This window comes from Lactuca virosa, chromosome 5, assembly GCF_052849685.1.
Source record: "Lactuca virosa cultivar CGN04683 chromosome 5, Lactuca_virosa_CGN04683_v6, whole genome shotgun sequence".
Classification (NCBI taxonomy): Eukaryota; Viridiplantae; Streptophyta; class Magnoliopsida; order Asterales; family Asteraceae; genus Lactuca; species Lactuca virosa.
This window is the reverse complement of record NC_136430.1, coordinates 61,213,797-61,233,887: the sequence shown is the minus strand read 5'-3', so window position 1 is coordinate 61,233,887 and position 20,091 is coordinate 61,213,797. Positions and strand designations below refer to the sequence as shown.

Sequence of the window (20,091 nt, the reverse complement as noted above, 5' to 3'; positions counted from 1 at the left end):
TGGGTTTGAGGAGTTAAGGAGTTTAAATAGGGATCAAACCACGAAAATAGGGTTTGAGCACTGATCGTGTACGCCCAACGTACTCAATTTACACCCAGTGTACTAGGGATGCCCTAATACGCCCAACATACACGTTAAGTACGCCCATCATACGCGGCTCATCCCAAAACTGTCTTAACTTCAAACGGTCATAACTTCTTCGTTCCAACTCCGTTTTCGACGAACTTTATATCCACGGAAAGGTATTGAAGAACTCTACAATATCATCTAAATATCTTGGACCAAAAGCTTCTCGAAAAAAATTCATATTTCATGCAAGAACCCGGCCTATGACTTTTTCCGTTTTACCCTTTGACTCCAAAACACAATTCAGATTAGGAGTGAGCATCGTGCGGTTCGGTGCGGTTTTTGGACTTAATCGAACCACAAACCGCAAGTTGCGGTTATACATAATGAAAAACCGAACTTTGCGGTTTTGTTTCGGTGCGGTTTTGCGGTTTTTCTTGCGGTTTTGCGGTTCTTTCGGTGCGGTTTCGGTTTTTTAACCGAAAAATAAATTGGTTTGTTGCATTTTTTTTACACATTTTCTTTTATTATTTTGCACACACTACACATATATATTATTTTAAATCCACTATATATAATTAATTTATTGTATTCTTTTACATACAACAAGATTTATGATCTCTTAGTTTACACACATATGATTTCACAAAATTTATTCTTTTACACACACACACACACACACACACACACACACACATATATATATATATATATATATATATATATATATATATATATATCGGTGCGGTTCGGTTTTTTTGCGGTTTTTTCAAAACTCGAAACCGCACCGCACCGAAAACTTTCGGTTTTTGCAAAGGTAGAAACCGCACCGTCGGTTTTTATTTCGGTTTCGGTTTTTCGGTCTCGGTTTTGCGGTTTTTCGGTTTGCGGTTCGGTTTTTGCTCACCCCTAATTCAGATGTTTAAATCTCATAACCATCATTACCTCCTTCCAAAAGGTCTAAACATCGCCTCTTTAAGGCCCAAAGCCTTTACACAATCGACTTCCGGGCAATGGTCCTGAATCACAAAATGATCCCGAACAGGGTGTTACAAATCTCATTACATAAAATGAACCGGTGACTATAATCCATGGCTACACCCAGACCTTCAAGAAACCCAGATTTATGTGTTTTTTCAATTTTGACTTTCCTGACGTCTGGAACTTTGAATCGAGAATTTGGTTTGGGGTTAGGAGTCTTAAGACTTAGTCACTTAGGGCACGTCGTATATTGACTATAATCCTTTAATTTATAAATAAAATTTTAGTTTTTTTAATATATATATATATATATATATATATATATATATATATATATATATAGTCGGGATGACGGAATGACCTGCGAAACGGTAACTCACCCAATCCATGAAATAAACGGATTGACGGGTCAAAATTTTCAACCCAAATCCGTTTATTTTCATATTGAGTTACGAATTTTGATCGAAAATTGTTGCATTTAAATTGTCTTGTATTTAGTTTAAAAAAACAACTTTACAAATGATTTTTCGTTGAAATGGCCAAAATTTTAAAAGTTTATTGAAAAATTCCCCGAATTTTTTACTTTGACGTGACAAATAATTGTATTATTTTCTATTTTCTCGATGTTAACCCCTCGCTTCAAACATCAATGTGAATAATAAATTAATAATCGTAACTAAGAATATCTTTAGTAATTATATTTTTATTAGTAAAGAGCTACGACACGTAAGTACTAAGTACGCTCCGCATCAAATTTTGTACATGATCAATTCAGATCATCTGCGTCCGGAAGTTTTGTCAGGCCACCGTCCACCGCTAGATCGTGGCCGGTGATATAGGATGAACTTTCTGAGGCCAGAAACAACACAGCTTCCGCTACACGATCTACAGTCAATTCGATCCCTTTCAAGCTCGACAATGTCTCATATAGCTCCATTGTCTTCTTCGCAGCCTCCGGCGATCTCTTCGACAGCGACGTCACAACAGCTGACGGCGAAACGCAATTCACTCTTATTCCGTGCACACCGAGCTGCTTGCTCGCCGATCGCACCAATCCAACCACCGCATGCTTCGCCATCACGTAGTCCGTCCGTGAACTCCCTCCTCTTGAGGCGGCGACGCTCGCCGTGCAGATGATGTTTCCTCTCACGCGTTTCTCCACCATTGCACGCGCTGCATGCTTCACGCATGCGGCAGTTCCACGGGCGTTGACGGCGTAAAGGCGGTCGAATTGTGTTAGATCGAGATCTAAAACCGTCTGTTTGGAGGTGCTGAGAATTCCGGCGTTGCTGAACATGATGTCTAGTCTACCGTATGAATTAACGGTGAAATTAACGACGGCGATCACTTGCTGTTCATCGGCGACGTCACAGTGGAAATAGGTGCATCGTTCTGAACCGATGGAATCGGCTACTTGTTGACCTTGTTCGTCTTGGATGTCGGCGATTACGATAAGTGCGCCGTGTTTGGCGAAGAGACGCGCTGTCGCTTCTCCGATTCCGCTTGCTCCGCCGGTGATTATGGATACTTTTTGGTCGAGTTTCAAAGTATGTTCAATTACTTCTGCCATCTGATCTCTCTTCCAGATATCGAGTTATTCCAACAACTTTTAACTCTGAATAAAATTAGACAAAACGAGCTCAGCGTGGGGCCAAAACCCATCGTGTACGTCTGTCATTTATCATATATTCTCCTAATTTTCATTTTTTTTTTATAATTTGCTCAACTTTTAGTTTCAACGTAAAACATGTGAAATTTACGATTTGTGTTTATTATTCACACATACCTAAATCTGCATGAATGTATTATACTATTATGCGAGTATCCCTCATCAATCCTAGAAATGTGATTATAAACTTGTAGAGAACATAAAGGATGAGAGTGTCTTGAAAAAAGGATTTCATAGATTTTATTTTATTAATCAAGCTAGTATTCATACGCGAAGAAGAGTTCCAGTATCATCATAAAGAATAAAGATATAAAAGGCTTCCATAAGAATCTTCATGTTTATTATGATTTTACATCATAATTCTATCATATAGTTGTTACAAAATATTTACCGTAAATGTAAAACCGGACTCCAATGATGCAAACCGATAACATGAAAAATGATATTTAAATATACAATCTGAATTCCAGTTGTATGTCAAAACATGTTGACTAAAGCACATGTATAACACACTCTATTTTGAATTAGCACCAACAACCTTGCCATTCACTTCGCATTCTTTATTTTTGTTCATTATAAACCCAGGGATACTTGGGATTTCACCTGCTACCTAAAAATAACACTATAAATTTATATTATCTATTAACATCGGAAATATACAAAAACTACAAAAACCCTTCTAACGGCGTCAACGCTTTCGGTGGGATCGCCAATCACCATCCAATCTAGTCTTTTTAATTTTAATAGGGACTAAATCCACAATTAAACTAGACTATCTCTACAATTTTAAATAGCTTTATACCTTACCTCAAAGAAAATAACAAACGACATGAACCATATTTGCAATTTTGTCTAAGCGATATAAGAAAAATGACAAAAATGCATTTCCTTCTAGAACCAAATGACATTTAGGCATGGTATATATATAAAGTGTCTTAACTCTATTGCATATAGCTTTTGAGTAGTTTAATTTATAAACATATACAAAAGGACTATTATTCTTATGTTTGTATAAACAAAGGTTGGTGTCAGAGAGATTCTCACAAAATTTGAAGGAATTGAAATATGTAACCACTGATATGGAATAAAATCTGTTTTTTTTTTGTTTGATTTGCGGATTTGTCAAAAGAATTAGAAAGTCAATGTTGTAATATGACCGACATGTTCGTTTCTTAATTTTTTATAATTTATATTTATTTTAATAAATTATAAACTTTCATTAAATAAACTTTTATCCGTTCAAACTTATGTGAGCTTGTGGAAGTAAACGAGTAAGTGTGAGTGTAGGTTTAGGGTGGATATGAGGGAGGGTGAGGGTTGGCGGTTGACGGGGAAGGAGTGTATGTATGGATGTAGACGTTAAAGTTGGGTGAGGGCAATGTGTGTTTAAGAGTGGGTGGGTGTGGCCATTTAGGTAGGGTGAGGTTGAAGGTGGTGTATTATATAGGTAAAATGGGGTGGGGAGGTGGGGGTGGGTGTGAGAGTTGGATGCCTGGATGGGTGTAGGGATGAAGTGTAGGTGGGTGGATGTGAGTAGGGTGTATGTTTATGAGTTTGGGTGTTAGGATGAGGTGAGCTTGTGGGTATAGGTGTGAGGTGCGGTTATAGGGCGACATTGGTGTAAGGGTTGGTGGATGGGTGGGTGTCAGAGAAATGATGATAATAATTTGAACAAATTACTAAAATCGTCACAATGGTTTGGCCAAATTACGTGTTTAGTCTCTATTTTTTTTTGCATTCAGACCGTCCCTATAGTTTCTTTTTGGTGCGATTTTCGTCCCTGATAGACATGGAATGACTATTATATCCTTATCGGATTTTTTATATATTTAAAATTAAAGATTATTTCATAAAATTATTTTAGATATTATTAAAAAAACTTGGGCCCCACGCATCTCCAAACCCCCAACCCACCCCTTCCCTTCTAGATTTGAAGCCATCGATTGTAACTTGTAAGCTCACCATATCTCTCCCTCTAAACTCAACCGTAAAGCACCGATCTACCCTGAAGTCCTTGTCGGAGCCGCCGCCAGAAACATGCGATTCTAAAGTCACCACCATCAGCGAGCATGTAAACACCACCATTGGAAGCCTACACCCCTAAATCCACCGGAAACCTGCAACTCTAAAGTCGTCGAAATCTGCAACTATGTTGTTCTTCTCCACCTCTGCACGTCGCCCACAAAAATTTCATTCATATACATCAGCTACAACAATTTCATTTTTTGCTCAAGGATTTTGGGAACCCAGATGCACACCATCGATTTTTCACCATCCATTTCCAGGTTTCTTCCCTTGCCACCGAAGCACCTACACCTCTAAATCTGACATCGAACATGTATGTAACGCCCGTAGATTCGGGCTAGTCAATTTAGAGACAATAAGCATCAAAAATGAGTTATTGATGGAATATTATTAGAAGGATTAATCTTAACCAAGTGGTAGTATATGTTACAAGGGTTCCGTATATATAAAGAACGCAGAAATCCGAGTTATAACGAAGAAGTTATGGCCCGTTGAAGTTTTACGGCAAAACCGGCACGGCACCGGGAGACGTAAATAGTGAATTTACGATAGAGGACTTTTTGGCCTTAGCGATCTAAACAAAAGTTGTAGTATACGTTAAACCGAGAGCGTGCATAAAAAGAACGCCCAAATCTGACTTCGTATGAGGAAGTTATGAATTTTCTAAGATTTGGCATGGCAGTGCACGGCCCGAAACTCGAATTTTAGATCGAGCGGTTTTTGGCCTACGTGACCTACATGAGAGTTGCATATCTCATTAATAGGAAGTCAACGATAAAAAGACAGATGAAAACGGAGTCTGTATGAAAGAGTTACGAATTTTCCGCAGTCATTTAACAGTATAATCTCCTCATACTGTTAAATTTAAGATCAGTTGGGAATTAGCCGACGGAGTCAAAAGTAAAGTTGTAGATCTTTTTTTACCTACGCGTGGATATAAAGAACGTCGGAAACGGAGCTCGTATGCAAAAGTTACGGGGTTTAGAAGTCGGCAGGGTGCTGCGGCAAAAGGGGTGACGTGGCACAATCTTGGCCATTGTTTTCTCCCCAAGGCTTGCCACAAGATGGTGACATGTGGCACCAACTTCAGCCATACTTCACCCTATAAATACAACCCCTTCCACCCTCATTTCTTCACACCTCCACCCTTCTCTCTCTACTCTCTCTCTCTCTCTCTCTCTCTCTCTCTCTCTCTCTCTCTCTAAACCTCCCAAAACTCCCCTAGCGCTAGAAGAAAGCCCCGGAGCGCTCGACGGCTTCGAGAAGAAGAGCTTTCGGCTAGGAAGTTCTGCCCCTGCAGAGCTCAGCTTCTATCCAAACCTCCTCATAGGTAAGATAAGTCTACACTATTTTAAATATAGTTTTTATTTAAATATAGTAATGTTATTAGGACCTTATAATAAATATTTGGGCTATTATTATGAGTTATATAAGTGTCGTTATAATATCTAATTAACCACTCGCGGTACGGGGAATCTGGTTTGGAGGGCCGCTTGGGTTGCTGGATTTCAGAAGTGCTATATGCCAAAATGATCCTGCCCTCCGATGTTCCATGTCTGGCCCCTACCTGTACATAGTGAGTGAAAAGTATTGTGTTAACGCTTATATAATAGTAATAATAGTTAGACTATTAATTAGTCTCGTCGAGCATTAGACTAAACTCTAGTGGTAATGATACTAGGTTCTGTCAAAGGAGTTGTTTAAAGTAAACGAAGTGTCGTCCGAGTACCGAGTCACCACCTTATCAGGTGAGTGCATAGTCCCTTTCATGAACATAATTTTAATACAAGTATTGATTGAAGTATTAAATATATGTTTATGTATGAGTTATTTGATGTTGCCTGAAATACGTGTTAAAGATCATACCTGATTATATATGATGATTTAGGATAAAGAGTAAACCTAAATTAATTATGAGGAATATTTGGTAGTATTTTCTTACGAGTACGAGTGAGTTATACTCAGAGAATAGAACTTTAGTATATGTCATTGATCCGGGAGCATGGATTAGACATAGTCATTGTCCCTAGTCCGAGAGTATGGATTGGACATAGCCAACTGTCATTAATCTGGGAGTATGGATTAAGACATAGTCAGTTGTCCTTAGTCCGGGAGTATGGATTAAGACACAGTCAGTCGTCCTCAGTCCGGGAGTATGGATAGGACATAGTCATCCGTCGTTAATCCGGGAGAATGGATTTCACATAGACACTTGTCCCTAATCCGAGAGTATGGAATGGGCACAATTATTTATCCGAGAGCATGAATTAGATCCGAGAGTATGGGTTAAGTAAGAGGTAAAATTTAAGGTCTGAGAGTATGGATAGTTTCGTTGTAAGGATTAACGGGGTGGGGTAAGAGTTGCTTATGTATATATATGGTGAAATTGTATATTTTGTGAGTTCTAAATTATATGATATAACATTGTGGGATTGAAATCCCTATGTACTCACCAGGTTTCCCAACCTGACCCACTCAAGCTTATTTGTATCACAGGTGTCGATACGAAGTTACAATACACTGAGAGATTAAGGAGATATAAATCACTAGTGAAAATGAATGTAAGTTATGTTTATGCTTATGTTTCTGTATTGACCAAGACATCCCAAGTGTTTTAAAATGAATAAAAAAAATACATTTCTTCGGAAATGCTTTGATAACGTATTTATCATGTTTTACTGGGAACAAATTCCGCAACATTTTTATTAAAACAAGTACTCTGATTTTTATAAAGCATAAACAAAATCGGTCTTTTCTGGCCTCGAAAATGGGGATGTCACAATGTACCTCAAGTCGTCATCATACCAGAAGGGTTATTTGATTTCCAGGTTTGAGGTTGGATGATTTTATGTGTGCAACCCAAAGCTTTTCTGAATCCTCCTTCTCTCGTTGGAAATGTTAGTGACAACCACCATTATCTACTCTGATTTGCATCTACTCCGCCTCACAACCCCATGTGTGTACATCCCTAGCTATGTAGATCGATCCTAGGTTTGATTTTGATTTCAAAAATTCGAAATAAGGACACAATTGATTTCGATTTTCATTTCTATAACTGATGTTTGGTGTTTGGTTGGTTTGTTTTTTATTGTGGTGTTTGTTTTGATTTCTAAAATTCGAATAAGGAAACAAGTTTGGTTTTGATATCAATTTCAATTTCTGGAACACAGGTTTGGTGTTTGATGTTTGATTTGGGTGGTTTGGTTTGTTTATGATTATGGTGTTTGGTTATTTCTAAAATTCGAAATAGGAACACATATGGTGAGTTCCTGAGGTGAAGGGTGGTGGTTGCCAAAAGGAAAAAGGGTGGTGGTTATTGGTGTAATAACTTGTGTCAAAAAATATATGTAATATATATAATCTGATTATATGAATTTAAAAGAAAGAGGATTAGTTCACAATTAATGGGTTAATTATATACAAATTATGAGGCTTAATGATCAAAACCGTCACCTTGATTGGGCCAGTTAAATACGAGCAAATGAAAGGGTTTCGTCGGTTTTAGACTTAGACATTATATATAGCTCGAAAAGTAGAGTGGAAACCCCACTGGAATTGCAAGAAACGACTGAGATTCGAAGGAGAAATCGGGTGTGGAAGTTGTTAAAGATTTTCGGAGTTCTTCTTGAAATTAAGGTATGACCACTCGATTTAAGCTTGATTAAGTTGCTTGATTAGGTTTGTCTGATTCTATTATGTGTTTTGGTTCCATATCACATTTCTGTTGGGGCCAATAGTGATTCAATTGATAAAAAAAATTAGAATGTTAAGTTCTTGAAAAAAAATGAATAATGCCTTACCTTGGTGAATTACTGAAAATTGTTTATGGGTATATGTTTATACGATATGGAGATAATTAGAAGTGATTTTACATATTTATTTGCCATTATATTGGGTTAAATCAAAAGCTTCAGTTTTTCTGTAAAAATGGTGGAAAAGAAACAGTGAACGGGTTAAGAAGAAGAAGACGTCGGGCTGCTTGTTGGTATAACATTAAGAAAAAAAAGAAATAATAATAAAAAATGCATAAAGAGTGTCAAACGTAGTTGGTCAAAGTCTCTCACCTGACTCATTCTTCGAAACTACATATTACATATGTGGTCCTTTGTTTTCTTATGACTTGTCATTTCTTTATTTCCAACTTACAAATGGTTAATTTGGAACGTACAAAAGATGTTTACCATATGTTTTCTTTTCTTTTGTTCAAATGCGTTAAGATTATGGAAATACCATTTTTTCGAAGAAATACATTATTTATTGTTATATTAAGTATTTTCCAATATTAACGATTAAAGGTGAAACCTTGTTATTTAATTATATATATATTTCGAGAAGGTTATTATAAACATCGTATTCAACATATTTAAATAACAATCACTATTTTGGTCGAACGAAACACGTGGATATCGGAACCAAAATGATCGCATAGGATGTTTTTCTAGGATTGTTGCCTTAGGAAAATTTATTGGTGGAATGTAGGGTGCTTGTAGCGTGTCAAGCTTTGGTTAAGACCTAAACGCCAACAAGGTGAGTTTCGTGTGAATTTTGTGGTTGCTTGCATGAAAAGTTGATTCTAAATTATTTGCAATTATATGTTACTGTTGTTATTGCTATGAATATTTGTGTGAAATTTTGTGATTTATTTCATATAAAATGGTGGAAATGGTGGGTGACATATAGGGAACAGGTGTATTTACACGGTCTTATTATTAGTCGTCGTACAGGGTGTTAGTACGCGGCGGAGAGCTTACGCTCTGTTTATCTAGCCGTAAGCATATTTGTTGTGCCCGGCGGAGGGACTTGTTCCCTGAAAATGACAGTAGTTCCCTAATGTGTCATCAAGGGTGGAAAGAAATGAAAAGAATTATATTGATAAATTGTTGCATTATTTTTATTTTATTGACGTCAGTATGCATGAAAACCACGAACTCACTAGGCCCAAGGCTTACCCATTAGAATCTTTAAATGCACGCAACCCAGGAAATAACGTAGCAAGTGGCAGCGGGAATGGAAAGGATAAAGTTCAGACTTGAAGAAGGCGACAAGTTTTGAGGAAGACGTAGCGCACCAAGTGTTTAATTAAATTTCTATTTGCTTCCGCTATTATTATTAATAATTACATTTGTATTTGAATCTTGATTTTTGGAAATTTTGGGACTATGTTAAGTTACATTTATATTTGAAATTTGGGGCGTTACAAGTTGGTATCAGAGAGTTGTTTAAGCAGATTAGTCGTTGAATTGACGCCTAAGCTTAAACGGGAGGAGCGGTACATCGCCTAATCTGGAATGCGTCTCGTTTGTAGGTACTATGGATCGTGGAAAGGCAATCGTCGATGGTGGGGTGTCAGTTGAGGGTACTAGTGGGTTACTTCCCCACGAGAAGTTGAAGGCCGAGTTAGAGCTCTCTGATTCGGAAGGCAGTCTGGAACCAACGACTCCACTCAGCCTCTCTGAACGGGATGAAGAAGACGAGGATGTGGAATCCGAGGTGGAGCCCGAAGAAGATCCTGAGGAGGAGCCCGAAGAAGACCCTGATGAGGAACCCGAAGAAGACCCCGAAGAGGAACCCGAGGGAAATCACGTGGAGTACCATGTGGAACAAAGATACGAAACGTTCCATATGCCCTATGTGGAGTACACGCCAACTAGTCCTGGTACCTATTGGGAGTGACTTTATAAAGATGAAATGCCACAGGCACAACTCGAGATTCATAGTTTGAAAAGAAAGATTGAAGGGATAGATGAACATAGGTCAAGGCTCGTACAGGAGAACCAAATAAGGGTTGATGCTGTTGAGAAAAGTAAACGCAAGATACGAAGGTTGGAACAGGAGGTGTTGGAGCTAAGGAAACCCACTATCACTAAGTTGTGGGAAGGGTTTGTGGCTCGGGCAAAACAAGCCAAGGCCGCGACTTACGGATTCCTAGATAAGGTGGTTGGAAGAGAACCACCTCAGGCCGAGGTGCTGGTCATTCAAAGTGGTCCCGGAGATCGAAAAGCTAAAAAGATAAGGAGGTACTTGAAGGAGGGAAAGAGGATATTGAAATATGATGACATCGTTTTTAAAAATTAGAAAGTAGGAGTGCAATGATTTGTCTTTTTTTTTATTATTTCTCTTGGTTGTTGGCTTGAGTGACTTGATGTGAACAAGACATATGTCTATTTTTGAAGTTTTAATAATTTGGAATAAAATTTATGTTTGTTATACTTATTGTGTTATAAACATAAATATGTAGTTGATATGTCTTCATGAAGATCTGGGAGGTTCACTAGGGTCACTCCGGAGGAAGAACGCATCCCAATTGGAGCTTATGTTAGAGCACCAGGAGATGTTCCAGAAACCCCACTGAACCCAAACGCTAGTCGTGGACGGGGCCAAGGAAGAGGTAGGGGTAGAGGAAGAGGCCGAGGGGCTGTTACAGCACCGATACCTGTACAATCGGCCCATGGTAGCTCTGGATCCCACCGCGGTCGAGGTCGAGGTCGTGGAAGGGGTCGTGCGGCAAACACGATCACTAGAGAGGAGTTGGCTGATGAGATTGCTCGAGCAATTCGAGACACCTTACCAGATGTAATTGCTCAGGCACGAGAAGCAATAATGGGTGAGTATGAAGGTAACTTGGGAAGAGGTGAAGAGGACTACGAGTACAGTACACCAAATATGAGTCGTGAACCAAGTATTGCACAACCCACAAGGCATCATGGCAACCACGATCGGCGGGGTTGTAGTTACAAGACGTTCATGAACTGCAAGCCACCCATTTTTAACGGAGAAATTGATCCCGTTTTGTCATCAACATGGATCATGGAGATTGAGGGAACGTTCGATACTAGCAAGTGTGCGGATGAGGACAAGGTGATTTATGCTGCGACAATGCTAAAGGGGGAGGCAATACATTGGTGGGGAATGGTGAAGGAGGTTAGGGGGCGTGAGGCGGCCAAGAATATGTCATGGGATGAGTTCCTAAGAATTTTTAAAGAAAAGTTTTGCCCTCGTACAGCGGTTAAACAGTTGGAGGAAGAATTCTTGAGGTTGGAACAGGGGAATATGACTGTGCGAGAGTACACCACTAAGTTCACAGAGAAAGCTAGGTTTGCCGAATTTTACGTTTCTACAGAAGAAAGAAGGGTGGAACGCTATATATGGGGATTGAGAACAGCTATCCGTGAATTTGTGCAAATTCAAAAACCGGGTACTTTCCAGTCTGCAGTTGATGCTGCAGAAGGTCGCGAACGTGAGAAGAATCGTCAAGGTGAAGACAGGGCTTTGGGGAAAAGAAAATGGGATGGTACGAATAATGATCCGAAGAAAGGCAAGACTTCAGGACAAGAACGTAAGGTTGATCAAAGCTCTGGAGTAAAGCAATGTCCGAAATGCAACCGTTATCATAAGGGGGAGTGTAACATGAATCAGAAAGTTTGCTACAAGTGTGGGAAGCCAGGGCACATAGCCACAGAATGTAAGACAGGAAGGGTATGTTACGGGTGTGGATCCCCTAACCACATTAAGTCGGAATGTCCCAAGAGTAAAGGTAACAACAATCAAGGCAGAATAACAGACAATCGGTCGGCGGATAAAAAGGCTGACACCGGTAGACCAAAAGCTAGAGCTTTTCGCATGACGGCTCAGGAGGCTCAGGAGACCCCGGATGTGGTGACAGGTACTTTCCTAGTAAACTCAATTCATGCTAGGGTGTTATTTGATTCTGGTGCAAATAGATCTTTTGTGTCTACTACTTTTTGCAAAAACCTGGGTAGAAATGCAAAGACTCTAGAACATACCTTAGAAATTGAAACTGCTGACGATCATTGGGTAGTAGTAAGAGAGGAATATGATGATTGCTCTATCGAAATAGAAGGTAGTGTGCTACCGTTAAAATTATTACCTATAGCCCTAGGTGATTTTGATATTGTTATAGGGATGGATTGGTTGTCGAAAAACCAAGCGATTATAGATTGTGAAAATAGGATTGTTCAAGTTTGGGTGCCAGAAAAAGGAATGGTAAAGATTTACGGTGATCGGCGAGTTAAGGACTCTATTTTGATATCAGTGACTAAGGCAACTCGTTATCTAAAGAAAGGGTGTCAAAGTTATTGGGCATATGTTCTCGATGCCAAGCAGGACAAGCCTGAAATAACACATATACCAGTTGTACGCGAGTTCCAAGATGTGTTCCCTGATGACCTAACTAGCTTGCCACCGGATAGGCAAGTGGAGTTTCGAATCGATCTTACCCCAGGAGTAGCACCGATAGCTCGTGCGCCCTATCGGTTAGCACCAACCGAAATGAAGGAGTTGATGGCTCAGTTGCAAGATTTGCTCGACAAGGGTTTTATTCGGCCCAGTACCTCACCGTGGGGTGCACCAGTACTATTCGTCAAGAAGAAGGATGGGACAATGCGAATGTGCATTGACTACAGGGAGTTAAACAAGGTGACTATAAAGAACCGGTATCCATTACCGAGAATTGATGACCTATTCGATCAACTCCAGGGGGCAAGTTACTTCTCAAAGATCGATTTGCGGTCGGGGTATCACCAGCTGAAAGTCAGAGAAGAAGATGTGTCGAAGACAGCCTTTCGAACTAGGTATGGTCATTACGAGTTTTTAGTAATGCCATTTGGTTTGACCAATGCACCAGCTGCATTCATGGATCTGATGAACCAGGTGTGCAAGCCATACCTAGACAAGTTTGTAATTGTATTTATCGATGACGTATTGATATACTCTAAAAGTAAGGCAGACCATGAGCAACATCTGCGGCTAACACTTAGTTTATTGAGGAAAGAAAAATTATTTGCCAAATTTTCGAAGTGCGAGTTTTGGCTTCGGGAAGTCCAGTTTTTGGGACATGTTGTAAACGAACATGGTATCAAGGTGGACCCAGTAAAGATTGAGAAGTGGGAACCACCAAGAACCCCATCAGAAGTTCGAAGTTTTCTTGGGTTGGCAGGATACTATCGAAGGTTTATACAAGACTTCTCGCGCATAGCTGCACCGCTAACTACTCTGACAAGGAAAAATGTGAAGTTCGAATGGAAGCCAGAGCAAGATAATGCCTTTAACGTCTTAAAGGAAAAGCTTAGCAGTGCACCAGTATTATCTTTACCAGAAGGCAATGATGGCTTTGTTGTTTATAGTGATGCATCAAAGTTAGGCTTGGGGTGTGTTTTGATGCAAAACGGTAAGGTGATTGCTTATGCCTCACGACAGTTAAAGGCTCACGAGCGTAAATACCCAACGCATGATATGGAGTTGGCTGCAGTAGTGTTCGCTTTAAAGATTTGGAGACACTATTTGTATGGGACAAGGTGTCAGATCTTCACTGATCATAAGAGTCTGAAATACTTGTTTGATCAGAAAGATTTGAACATGAGACAACAACGGTGGATGGAGCTATTAAAAGATTATGATTGTGAGATATTGTACCATCCAGGGAAGGAAAATGTGGTAGCTGATGCATTAAGTCGTAAGGAAAGAAGAGAACCACCTAAGATTCGAATGATGAAAATGAACGTAACCACCAGCTTACTAGATGATTTGAGGAAGAGTCAGGAGGAGGCATCAAGGGAAGAGAAGTGGAAAAGTGAAGGAGTGGTGGGAGTACTACAGTCATTGGAAAAGGATAGTCGTGGCTTGAAGTGTTTCCAAGGAAGGGTTTGGGTACCACGAGTGGGTGAAGTGCGTAACCTACTTCTCAAGGAAGCGCACCTGTCGAAGTACTCAATCCATCCGGGAACAAACAAGATGTATCAAGACCTACGAAAATCTTACTGGTGGCCAGGGATGAAAAAGGATATAGCACATTTTGTTGAAAGGTGTGTGACGTGCTTGAAGGTGAAGGCTGAGCACCAAAGGCCTTATGGACAGTTACAGTCGATGGAGATTCCAGTGTGGAAATGGGATCACATCACGATGGACTTTGTAACTAAGTTACCAAGGACACCGAAAGGTTATGACGCGATTTGGGTAGTTGTGGATAGATTAACTAAATCGGCGCACTTCCTTCCGATTAAGGAGACATACCCGTTGGAAAGGTTAGCTAAATTGTACGTTGACGAGATAGTGAAACTGCATGGAGTTCCACTGTCTATTATTTCGGATCGGGATAGTCGTTTTACGTCGACATTTTGGGGTAGCTTCCAACGAGAAATGGGTACTCGAGTAAAATTGAGCACGACATACCACCCGCAAACAGATGGGCAAAGTGAACGGACAATACAGACCTTGGAAGACATGTTAAGGTCTTGTGTTATTGATTTTGGAGGGTCGTGGGAAACTCATTTTCCGTTAATTGAGTTTGCCTACAACAATAGCTATCATGCAAGTATAAAAGTCGCACCATATGAGGCTCTATATGGCAGGAAGTGTAGAACTCCATTATGTTGGAATGAGGTGGGGGAGAAACAGTTGGCTGGACCTGAACTTGTTCAGCAAACTACCGACAAAATCCAAGTGATTAGGGATAACATTAAGGTTGCTTAGGATCGGCAGAAAAGTTATGCAGATAAGCGGAGAAAGCCAATAGTGTTTCAGGTTGGTGATAAAGTTATGTTAAAGGTGTCCCCATGGAAGGGCGTTGTTCGTTTTGGTAAGCGGGGGAAGTTAAGTCCTCGCTACGTTGGACCCTTTATAATAAAGGAACGAGTTGGAGAAGTAGCCTATCGATTGGAGCTACCAAGGGAAATGCAGGGCATTCATAGCACGTTCCATGTCTCTAATCTAAAGAAGTGTTTGGCGGATGCCGCCATGGAAGTGCCACTTCAAGAAATTAAGGTTGATGAGAAGCTGCGATATACAGAAGAACCTGTCACAATTATAGATCGAAAGGTCAGAAAGTTAAGAAATGTTGAGATACCATTGGTGAAAGTTCAGTGGAAGTATCATAAAGGTTCGGATGCGACATGGGAAACCGAGCGAGATATGAAGACTAAATACCCTCAGTTATTTGCTTAATTCAAAATTCCGAGGACGAAATTTTTCTAAGGGGGGAAGTTTGTAATAACTTGTGTCAAAAAATATATGTAATATATATAATCTGATTATATCAATTTAAAAGAAAGAGGATTAGTTCACAATTAATGGGTTAATTATATACAAATTATGAGGCTTAATGATCAAAACCGTCACCTTGATTGGGCCAGTTAAATACGAGCAAATGAAAGGGTTTCGTCGGTTTTAGACTTAGGCATTATATATAGCTCGAAAAGTAGAGTGGAAACCCCACTGGAATTGCAAGAAACGACTGAGATTCGAAGGAGAAATCGGGTGTGGAAGTTGTTAAAGATTTTTGGAGTTCTTCTTGAAATTAAGGTATGACCACTCGATTTAAGCTTGATTAAGTTGCTTGATTAGGTTTGTCTGATTCTATTATGTGTTTTGGTTCCATATCACGTTTCTGTTGGGGCCAATAGTGATTCAATTGATAAAAAAAATTAGAATGTTAAGTTCTTGAAAAAAAATGAATAATGCCTTACCTTGGTGAATTACTGAAAATTGTTTATGGGTATATGTTTATACGATATGGAGATAATTAGAAGTGATTTTACATATTTATTTGCCATTATATTGGGTTAAATCAAAAGCTTCAGTTTTTCTGTAAAAATGGTGGAAAAGAAACAGTGAACGGGTTAAGAAGAAGAAGACGTCGGGCTGCTTGTTGGTATAACATTAAGAAAAAAAAAGAAATAATAATAAAAAATGCATAAAGAGTGTCAAACTTAGTTGGTCAAAGTCTCTCACCTGACTCATTCTTCGAAACTACATATTACATATGTGGTCCTTTGTTTTCTTATGACTTGCCATTTCTTTATTTCCAACTTACAAATGGTTAATTTGGAACGTACAAAAGATGTTTACCATATGTTTTCTTTTCTTTTGTTCAAATGCGTTAAGATTATGGAAATACCATTTTTTCGAAGAAATACATTATTTATTGTTATATTAAGTATTTTCCAATATTAACGATTAAAGGTGAAACCTTGTTATTTAATTATATATATATTTCGATAAGGTTATTATAAACATCGTATTCAACATATTTAAATAACAATCACTATTTTGGTCGAACGAAACACGTGAATATCGGAACCAAAATGATCGCATAGGATGTTTTTCTAGGATTGTTGCCTTAGGAAAATTTGTTGGTGGAATGTAGGGTGCTTGTAGCGTGTCAAGCTTTGGTTAAGACCTAAACGCCAACAAGGTGAGTTTCGTGTGAATTTTGTGGTTGCTTGCATGAAAAGTTGATTCTAAATTATTTGCAATTATATGTTACTGTTGTTATTGCTATGAATATTTGTGTGAAATTTTGTGATTTATTTCATATAAAAGGGTGGAAATTGTGGGTGACATATAGGGAACAGGTGTATTTACACGGTCTTATTATTAGTCGTCGTATAGGGTGTTAGTACGCGGCGGAGAGTTTACGCTCTGTTTATCTAGCCGTAAGCATATTTGTTGTGCCCGGCGGAGGGACTTGTTCCCTGAAAATGACAGTAGTTCCCTAATGTGTCATCAAGGGTGGAAAGAAATGAAAAGAATTATATTGATAAATTGTTGCATTATTTTTATTTTATTGACGTCGGTATGCATGAAAACCACGAACTCACTAGGCCCAAGGCTTACCCATTAGAATCTTTAAATGCACGCAACCCAGGAAATAACGTAGCAAGTGGCAGCGGGAATGGAAAGGATAAAGTTCAGACTTGAAGAAGGCGACAAGTTTTGAGGAAGACGTAGCGCACCAAGTGTTTAATTAAATTTCTATTTGCTTCCGCTATTATTATTAATAATTACATTTGTATTTGAATCTTGATTTTTGGAAATTTTGGGACTATGTTAAGTTACATTTATATTTGAAATTTGGGGCGTTACAATTGGAGGGAAAAGGGTGGCGGTTACCGCTTCCTTTAGTAAGGTGGTGATAGTGGTGGATCCCAATTATTCTAAATCATTTAATATGTTTTCTATAATTAATAAATATTACAAAATAAAAAAGAAAAATTGAAAAAAACCACACAACAAAACGAAACCATAGAGATAGTCCGAGTGCAAAAAAAGGCTATGGTCCAAACACAAAATTTTGGCAAATCACAAAGAGGATTCCAATAATTTGTTCTAATAATTTTGGTTTGATGTAGCGTGACTAAAATAAAAATGAGATGGAAGGGTATTTATATCTTTATAATAAATATAAGGAATATAATTTAAAAAATCTTTATCTTTTGCCAAAGAATGTCGATTCCTTTCTACATAAAATTTAATGGAATTATAAGAATTCTAATTCTTTTAATTTTTTGGTTCGGAATAATGACTAAAACAAAAAAAATCCTTCCCACATGGAATTTAGAATATGTTTAGGTTAGCTTTTTTATCACAAAAGTGATTTTTAAGAAAAAAATGCTTATTAGCTTATGATTTTTAGGAAAAACCGTTTTTAAAAAGTGTTTGGATAAGAAAAGTTGTTTTTTAAGAGTAAAATGACTAAAAAGCTAAAAATCAATTATTTTCCAGCTTTTTAAAAGTTAGGATTTTCCAGCTTTTTAAAAGCTTTATTTTTTTCTATCTAAAAAGCTCTTTTAAAAAAACGCTTTTTAAATACACAAACACTTTTTTAGCGTATTCATTTTATTTTTTGGTTTGATGAATCATTATTAAAATAAAAATAAAAAGATGGTTGGAGGGTGTTTTTGTATTCATAATAAATATAAGGAATGGAATTTATAATCTATGTACCTTGTCAAAGAATGTCAATTCTTTTCGACATGGAATTTAATGGAATTATAAGAATTTCAATTCCTTTAAATTTTACTAGAATTTGCATTTTAGATACTCCAAGTTTCTTTGAGGGATAATGATCTAAAAATACTTAGGTTTTTAAGTTTTTGTCGGTTTTACCTTTTTGCAAATTTTAAGTTCGTTAAAATCGGATATTTGCAACTTTTTTTTTTCAATTTAACATATAGGTTATTAAAACCCTTATGTTTGGCAGAAATGTTTGGTTTTATCTGGTAATAAAAGTCCTTAAATTTGGTTTTCTGGTTCATTAAAGTCGTCAAGTTTGACAAAAAAAATTCAATTTTACCGGATAAATTTGCAAAAATAATAAAATTAAAAAAAAGCATGTTACAAATTTGTGGCATTAATTGACCTAAATTAGGATTTTAGTAAAATAAACCAAAACCGATAACTTAAAGCTTTTATGGCATTTACCCTGCCTTTGGAATTTTGGAATCCATGAAGGCACGAACCATACACACACTTACACTTAGTAGTAAAGTTATACTCATGACTTTCTTGAAATACATCTAGTTCGTAAATTAAAGGCGGTGGATTTTTGGGAAGCAAAAGATTGTATCGTAAATTAAAGGTGGTGGATATTTGGGAAGCAAAAGATTGAAGCTTTAGGAGTGAACATTGTACATTGTAACCGTCATCTTTGCGATAAGTTTCTGTTTTTTTAACAAGTCTCTTTTGTATAACAAGTTCCTACATGAAGCTTTATATTTTGTAATTCTTAAATTTTCAAAAAAAAAAAAAAAAAAGCTCTATACATAAATCATCAATCTAAATACTAAAATAGTCAACTATTTAGATAAATATTCATTATTTTTCGGGTGTTAAAGTTTTCAATATTTTATTTCTTAACTAGGTATAAGACTCATGTATTACATGAGTTAATTAAAAAAAATTAAATATAAAAGTCTTAATATTTAAGAACTTTGCATTTATAAAAATATAAGAAAAATAATGAATTATTATAATTTTTTTTATCTTTTAAATTTAAATAAATAAACAAAATAAACTAATGAACTTTAATTTGTGAATTTTGAAATAAAAAGGTAAACACATTAATGAAATTGATATTCATTTATTACTATATTTATCGTATTTATTACATTAAAGTATTATGTAGAATTTATTAAAATAGAAAAACCTATGAAATGACATGTGGAAAAGAAATTAATTCAAAATAACCAAAAAATAACATTTGACAAATTGAATGACAGTGTGATATGTGACAAAAAAAACTTTCATTTATTAGAGTAGATATATAACATACGTAAAAACTTTCATTTATTAGAGTAGATATAAACATGTTTAAAAATAAGTTTGTCAAAATGTTTAGAAGCTTTTAATTTTAGCTCTTAACAAAAGAAAAATCAAAATAAAAAAAAAATTGTTTGTAAATACAAGGTAAAGAAATTATTTTATAAAAAAAATTGTAATACAAATGCTAATTTAAATAGCTTTTAGGAGAAAATGAGACAACTATTTAGATAAATATTTATTTACAATGTTATAGCCCATGAAAATCAGGTTGATATTTATAATTAAATTTTTAT

The 20,091-nt window shown here is 37.2% G+C and overlaps 2 protein-coding genes across 2 annotated transcripts; one reads left to right on the top strand and one right to left on the bottom strand.

Annotated features, from left to right (window-relative positions):
* Positions 1-1,734: 1,734 nt before the first annotated feature.
* LOC145116571 ((+)-cis,trans-nepetalactol synthase NEPS1-like) lies at positions 1,735-2,694 on the bottom strand. The gene has a single exon (XM_079052904.1). The coding sequence runs from the start codon at positions 2,615-2,617 to the stop codon at positions 1,814-1,816; it is 804 nt and encodes a 267-aa protein (XP_078909030.1). The 5' UTR covers positions 2,618-2,694; the 3' UTR covers positions 1,735-1,813.
* A 7,735-nt stretch (positions 2,695-10,429) lies between these two features.
* On the top strand, positions 10,430-15,700 carry LOC145111307 (uncharacterized). The gene is made up of 5 exons (XM_079047595.1): positions 10,430-10,758; positions 10,999-13,111; positions 13,238-13,933; positions 14,186-15,220; positions 15,305-15,700. Exons 1-5 carry the CDS (start codon positions 10,430-10,432, stop codon positions 15,698-15,700), a joined length of 4,569 nt encoding a protein of 1,522 aa, XP_078903721.1.
* Positions 15,701-20,091: the final 4,391 nt, after the last annotated feature.

Coding starts and splice junctions, on each gene's coding strand:
- LOC145111307 (XM_079047595.1), top strand. CDS start 10,430: ATGCCACAGGCACAACTCGAGATTCATAGTTTGAAAAGAAAGATTGAA. Junction 13,934..14,185: donor TTTTGATGCAAAACGGTAAG/GTGATTGCTTAT, acceptor CATCCAGGGAAG/GAAAATGTGGTAGCTGATGC. Junction 15,221..15,304: donor TGATTAGGGATAACATTAAG/GTTGCTTAGGAT, acceptor GTTATGTTAAAG/GTGTCCCCATGGAAGGGCGT.
- LOC145116571 (XM_079052904.1), bottom strand. CDS start 2,617: ATGGCAGAAGTAATTGAACATACTTTGAAACTCGACCAAAAAGTATCC.